General features: G+C 51.0%; 1 protein-coding gene across 1 annotated transcript in view; it reads left to right on the forward strand.

Moving 5' to 3' along the window:
* The window catches only part of FAM180A (family with sequence similarity 180 member A), an 18,320-nt gene that overhangs the window by 10,544 nt on the left and 934 nt on the right, over nucleotides 1-6,842 (forward strand). Inside the window, exon 2 of the mRNA XM_006910650.1 lies at nucleotides 5,840-5,940. Coding sequence (XP_006910712.1) covers nucleotides 5,840-5,940 — 101 coding nt within the window. The remainder of the gene's footprint in view (nucleotides 1-5,839; nucleotides 5,941-6,842) is intronic.

Below are 6,842 nucleotides of genomic sequence, written 5' to 3' on the forward strand. Positions count from 1 at the left end.
CGGAAGTGCAAAAGCTTGTGGCAGAAGCACACCTGGGATGCTCCAGGAGCACTGAGGAGGCCTGAGACAGGAATGGCAGGAGCCAGGGGAGAGTAACAGATGGGTCCAGAGACCCGGTGAGAAGTCACATGGCACCTGGTGGCCCTTTGAAGACATTTGGTTCTTACTCTGAGTGAGATGGGAAACCATCAAGAGTTCTGGGTAGAGTAGTGACATCATCAGACCTGTTTGCACAGAATCACTTTAATGGCTGTGTTAAGAATAGAACGAGGACAGTAGCCAAGGATGGAAGCGGAGAACTATTAGGAGACGTGCCTAAGGCTTGGACCAGGGGGCTAGCAGGGATGTGGCAAGAAGCAGCGAGATTCCACATCTGTTTTGAAGGTAGCGCCAACAAGACTTGCTGATTAGCTGGATATGGGACGTGAAGAAAGAGTCGGTGATGATTCCCAGGGTTTTGGCCTGAGCAACTGAGAGAGATGGGAAGACGGCAGACGAAGCAGATGCGTGTGTGGGTGGGTGGGTGTGCGCGTGCGTGTGTGTGTGTGTTGGAGGTTGGGATTGGGTTGGGGATCAGGAGAGAGAACGGTTACGCAGCAGACAGGAAATTCCCACAGGCAACTGGATAGATAAAAGTCAATCCTCAAAATATAATGAGAATAGACAGAGCCCAAGACGAGGCCGGGACTGCCCTCAGAAGAGAGACGGGAGAGCTGCCAGGCAGGAGGGATTTTTATTTTTTTTTAAATAGAAGAAGTAACATGTTTTCAGGCTGACGTGAAAGATCCAATAGAGAGGGAAAATTTACTGGTGTAAGAAAGGCGGACAGGGGAGCGATATTTTTGCAGGAGCTCCCACGCACATGAAAAAGTGGGCTGTAGACGGGAGTGTGGACACAATAACAGAAGAGAAGTCAGAGTATCTGGGCAAGAGGCAGGTAACTGGTTTAAGGAGGAAGCTGAAGGTGTGAAATCATCATCTATTTCACAGTAAAATAGAGCGAGAGGAATCAGGAAATATGGGAACTGGTCGGGTGGCGTGTAAGGGCCCGAGTGAGAATAACGACCTGAATTTCAAGTGTGACCACTTAACGTGACGGTTGTGGTTTCCTCCGGCTGCATTCGGCTGCACCGGGGCAGGTGTGGAACAGGGCAGGAGACGGGCTGGTGTGGAACAGGGCAGGAGACGGGCTGTACTTCTGCCAAGGGTTCACACAGGAAAAAAGGAGAGCTCAAAGGAGGTGAGGGTATATGCAAGCGAGGAATCAAGGGTTGCAGTAATTTGACCTTGCATATCACATTATAAATCAAAGTTAGAGATGTTCTTTAAATATGTGTGATTCATTTATATTTTATACCACATACATTCATTCATTCACAATTAATGACATAATCCTTCCCGTAGTTATTCAGGACCGAGGAACACCCGGTCTTTGGGCAGATGGGCGGACAAAAAGATAGCACTGCTCACTCAGTTGGTAAGACCGGGTTTTGGAGCCTCTGAGATCTGGATTTTAATTTCAGGCGCACGCTGGGCTCACGATCGGTTGCTGCGTCTGAGCTCCACGTTTTAACAACTTCGTTCTGAGCTCCAAATGTGTCTCTCACCAGAAGACACGGAGAGAGTACGCTGTGGCACATGATTCTCGCACCTCTGGATCCAGTTTCTAGACGATCTTTGTGCCTGCGGCACGACCTTTACCAAGTGAATCATTTGTTCTCTGCTGCTCGGTTCAATGAATCATAAACTCTCAAGTTCTCGGGAAGTGGAGGAAAAGGGGAAGGCTCTTAGCTCTGCTCCAAGGCGAGCCCAAGGTCAGACCTCCCTGCGGGGAGACCTGGGTGACTCTGGGGCCCCCTGGTCACACTGAGGCCCTCGTGGGCACATTCACGTCCTGAAGAAATATCCGGAGAGTGGGCTGGGTGGGGAGCATTGAGCAGAGAAGAAAGGAACAAATTGGCCCAGTTTTACACACACAAAAAAAAGTACATAAACTCAGTGATTTTGGAAAAACCGCCCTAGCAACCTTCTTGCCCGAGGCTCAATGCTCCAGTGGCGCCTAGAAAGGCATGGGGTCTCTGATCTCCCCAGCCCACTCCCCGCTCTCGCGTCTCCCTCAGGGAAAGTCGGTCCTCTACCTGCGGGGAGCATGCAGGTCTCCCCGTTATCAGCCTTGCAAAGACCATGCTGCCCAAAGCAGTGCAGCAATCGCTGACGCGGGGAAGTAGGCAAACTTCAAACGACCTCCATGAATCAGGGAGCTGGGACGGAAGGGACAGGAAGAAAGACCAGCAAAACACCAATGCAAGAGTCTCCAGGGATGTTTTGTTTTGCGGTTGCTTTTTTTTAATGCCTGCTTTACTTTTGAAAAATTCCAAAATATATCTACGGAGGTCACGCTCAGAGCCCAGCTTTGTGCAGACACCGAGGTCAACAGAGGAAGCATAAAGCCCTTTATGTCCCGCCAGGAGCTGGCGACAGCCGGCAAGATGCGAAATGTGCAGAGTGGAAGCAGAAAACGAAAGGAGGAAGAGAAGGACCAGCGTGTACGGTGGGGACACAAGGAAAGGCTTCCAGGGGGGACAGCGCTGTTTCTCTCACCAAGTAGGACCGAGTCTAGTGTAAAGTTTTGCACACACACACCTCTCGGAGTTGGTCAGCTCTCGTTTCGGCCATTAGCGTTTCAGGAAAGGTCCAGACTTTACTGTCATGGACAAAAGCATCTGGAATGACTGACTATATGATTAACAGTTTTACCCGAATGTTTCGACACGGAGCAGACATAACTCAACCTCTCACCCATCGCCTGCTGCATCTCCAGTGAAAACTGATTTCTGCTCTCCCGGCCTCGTCCCCGTCACAAGGAGTCGGGCCTGGGCAGCTGCCGAGACGTCAGGCCCAGAGCTGGCTGCACCCCCCCAGCCCAAGGGGGCATAAAAGTCCCTGCCCTCCGCACACTGTCAAAGCAGCCACAGCAATGCGAGGGGTACAGCAGGAGGTAGGGGCACTAGGTGGAGGAGGGGACCGTCTTTCAGATGCCTGCAACTCCCCACAATACTTTCTGAAGCAATAATTGGTCCCCTCGTCTAGAGGCTGAAGCTATTTCTAACGATTTTCCCCCGAATTCTGTAATTATTTTTAAAAGTATGAGAACAAGAGCTATTGGAAACCGTAACGTTTCCATTCGACTCAGCTTTGAATCCGGAAGCATTTTCTTCCCAGCTCTTTGAGAGCCAGGGGTCCACCTGGGTGAGCACATTGAGGGGTGTTGCTATTCACAGGGAACAGTCGAGTGAGGAAAGTGCAGGTCTGGCTGCGAGTCATTTCCCGGGAGGGGCCACCCCAAGTCTGAGATGGAAGGCAGACGCGCTCAGGACAGTCCTTCCCTCCTACCCCCGTCACCTGCCAGAGTGTTTTTTGTTTGTTTGTTTGTTTGTTTGTTTGTTTTAGAGAGTAATACCTTTCATTTCACAACAAGAGAGAAATTCTAGAAGAAGAATTAAAGAAGTAAAATTACTCTCAGATCCTATCCTGAGAAGGGGGTTCGTCCACCTTTCACCGTAGGAGGAGAAGAGCAGGCAGAAGGAGGCAGGTCACGTCTTGCGGGTCTTGGTGTCATCTCCCACCAAGGAGGAAGCAGAGTCAAAGTACACACCCTCTTGGTGTCTCTACTCGTTTGCCTTGGTCTCGTCAGGTGACCCTGGAAGGCCTCGGATGGGAGTGTGCGTTGCACTGTGGCACCATCTGCTTGGCTGTGGATCTGAGAGAGCCAATAGTCAGCACCCTGCCCGCCCGTTATAATCACGTGGGAGCCATAAAAAGTCCTGATGCCTACCTACCTCCACCCCAGAGATGCCCATGAACTGGCCTGGGAGGTGGCCTTGGGCATCTGGGTTTTTAAGAACTCCCAGGTGATTCTAATATACCATCAGGGTTGAGAACCACTGGGCTAACCTGAGAGAGGCCACACAGTCGAGGCAGCGCCTCTGTACACCCTCAGGTCAAGTGGCCCCTGATTGGCAACTTGAGCTGCCGTTAGAAGCCCTTAGAAAGCTTTTAAAAAATCTTACTGTCTCAGTCGTACCCTAGTTTAATGAAATAGGAACTTCTGGAGCTGGGAGCCAGGCATCAGTATTTTTGCAAGCTCCCTGGGTGCAGTCAAGGGTGCAAAACCCATGGAGTAGAAGACGCTCGCTCCCCTGAGCTCCACCTGAAACTATGGGCAGAAGCCATAGGTGAACAGGGGCAAAGGCTTCCTCAAGCCCTGAAATCGATGATTCTGTGGGAAACTGGCAATTTTCTGGCAAAGAAAACAAATTCTGCTAAACTGCTGGGCCAGGAAATATTGCTTGGGAGTTCATAGCCTCCTTCTCCACAACGGTCTGCAGAAGCAGAGCTGGTCACTCTGGCCAGCAAGGCCTCCTTCAATGCACGGATCTGGTCAGCCAACAGCGGCACCTAGCGCACCGCCTGGAAGCCCGCCAGGCCCTGCTGGGGCTGCAGAAACCTAAAACCATGTTTATCCTAGCCCCCGAGGAACCTGTGGTACGGATAATAAATGAGTACAGAGAAAGCACTATTATAGCAATTCTCCACCCAGCCAGCTTTTCCCAGGAAGTTGGCGTTTCCTACCAGTGAGCTTTTCAAGAAATAAATGCCTTTATGTCGAAGATGTTTCGTTTTTATCACTTCGGATGGAAACCCTTCTAAAGAGCCTACGCAGTTCCCTACCTTCTTTAACACGGTACACTGGACGTCACAGAAACCTTTCTTGATGGCCGCAGGGCACCATTAGCAAGAAGCAGAGCTGTCACATATGGCTACACAATATGTGCTTTGCACAACTCCAGGGGGCGCTGCTTACCTCGAAATCGCATAGATTTTTTAGTGAGTTGCCCAGTGTCCTGGGAGATCACAATCCAGCATCTGGAAGAATCTGTACCTTTTCCTATCAGCGGGCAGCAGGCTTGCCAATCATTTCTGCACAGTGCCCTGGTGCACAGAGGGGCTGCGTGGGTGGGCGGCGCTGTCTGCTCCCAGCCTGAGGTGACTCTGGAGGACTGCCATTTATAATGGTGATTCCTACATTCTATAACATAGTGTTTTCTTCACTTTTCCGCTTCAGGTCCTAATTCTTGTTACCCCCTCTACCTGTAGCAGCCCACCCATCTCCCTCCAGCTACCATTCCTAAATGCACCACAGAGGAACAGTATTAGCAAATCATTGACTTTGTCCCAAATGTATTTCTAAGTCTGGGTGGCCCTTGCGGGGAGTCCTGAGCTTGGCTCCACATGGTCTTAGAGCCACATGTCAGGGTCTTGTGGCAGCTCTTTGTGAATTTGTTGCCTGTGTCCAGATTCTCGGCAGCTACATTTCAGAGGGCTGGGGAGTAGCCAAAAGTCTGATCCTCCGATTAAAAAGGCTCGTCAATGAAAATAAACCTGCACTTCATACTGATAAACTGCTAAAATGTGCAGTACTATTAGGAAACAGTGTCATTAAGGAACTCAATGGTTGAATTTGAGAGGTTTTCTTTGTTTGCTTATTTCTCTTTTATTTTGTTTCATTTTCATATAAATTTCCCCAGACATGTACACATACATTTCAAAACTTTCTGGGATGATTCTGCCGAGCTGCTGGGTTTGAAATCACCGGTCTGAAAGAGTAACCCCTGACGTGCCTGGGACACACCAGAGCTGTCTGTCACCTTTCCCACTTTATGGCCCCTACCGCTTCCAGTCAGTCACTTTCGACACTGGCCGGCTAACCTCCAGGCACCCGGAGGGAGACGGCCGGAGCGCTCACGGCCCCTCCAGCTCATTCCTCTGTCTCTTGCAGCCGTGCTCTTCCCTGCGGCCCATCGGCCAAAGAAATCATCCTCGATGCCTTTGAATCCCGTCCTGCAGAGCTCCCTGGAGGATGTAGAACTGCTCTATGAGGTAGGCACAGGTGAAAGTGGTCAGGTCACCTCATCCCAAAGGCAGTGCGACTTGTCTGTTGGGGGAAGGAGAAGTGACCTGAGCCCGTGAAAATGAGTGGCCTCCGCCCCCCACAGGGACTAGCCTAGACTAGCGTGTGGGGGCCACCGAATCCTGCCCATCCCAAAGCAAAGTGTTCCCCGTATTCTCCTCTCCTTTCCCACGTGCCCTAACAGGGAATAATGGCATCGGGAGGGCAGTGGAGGCAAAAGTAGAGATTTAGGTTTGGTCCCAAGGTGCCAGTCGCAGCACCCAAGCAGTAGAGTGGGGTAGTGGTCTCAGGCAAAGCCTCTGCGGCCGGACTTGCCAGTAGCGTTCAGGCAACGCCAAGCCGGTTACGAGTGGAGCCCTGTCTCCAGTAAGCGCACACTGTGGCAGCCCCCGTTCCTGACCGTCCCACAGGCTTCCTTCCTCTGTCTCTCACATCTCTGACACTCAGGCCCCACTTCCCCTCCAAACCACAGGTAAATTTCCCAGGCCATTTGGTTTAGTTCTGGTTCTGCCACCCATCAGTCGCGTGACCTTGCATAAGCCACCGTGTCTCTCTGGGCCTGAATCTCAACCTACGATGCTCTCCCAAATCCCCCTCCTGCCCCGACATCCTCTAATATCCTCCATGGACCAGAACTATCTGACCAAGAAAGAGACAGCCGGCTGCAGCCAAGCGGTTGAGCCAGGGGGAGATTTCAAATCCTGCTTCTGGGAACAAACTGGAAAATGCACAGATTTTGCCAAGTCTTGAACATGAGAGTCATATAAACAGATCTGTTTTAGAAAAATAACAGACAGTAGCAGGGAGATAGATTAGAGCCGGGGAAAGCTGGAGACAGAAGAGTTAGAACCCTCTGTCTGAGAAGTATTTA

This window comes from Pteropus alecto, unplaced genomic scaffold (assembly GCF_000325575.1).
Source record: "Pteropus alecto unplaced genomic scaffold, ASM32557v1 scaffold22, whole genome shotgun sequence".
NCBI classification, from domain to species: Eukaryota; Metazoa; Chordata; class Mammalia; order Chiroptera; family Pteropodidae; genus Pteropus; species Pteropus alecto.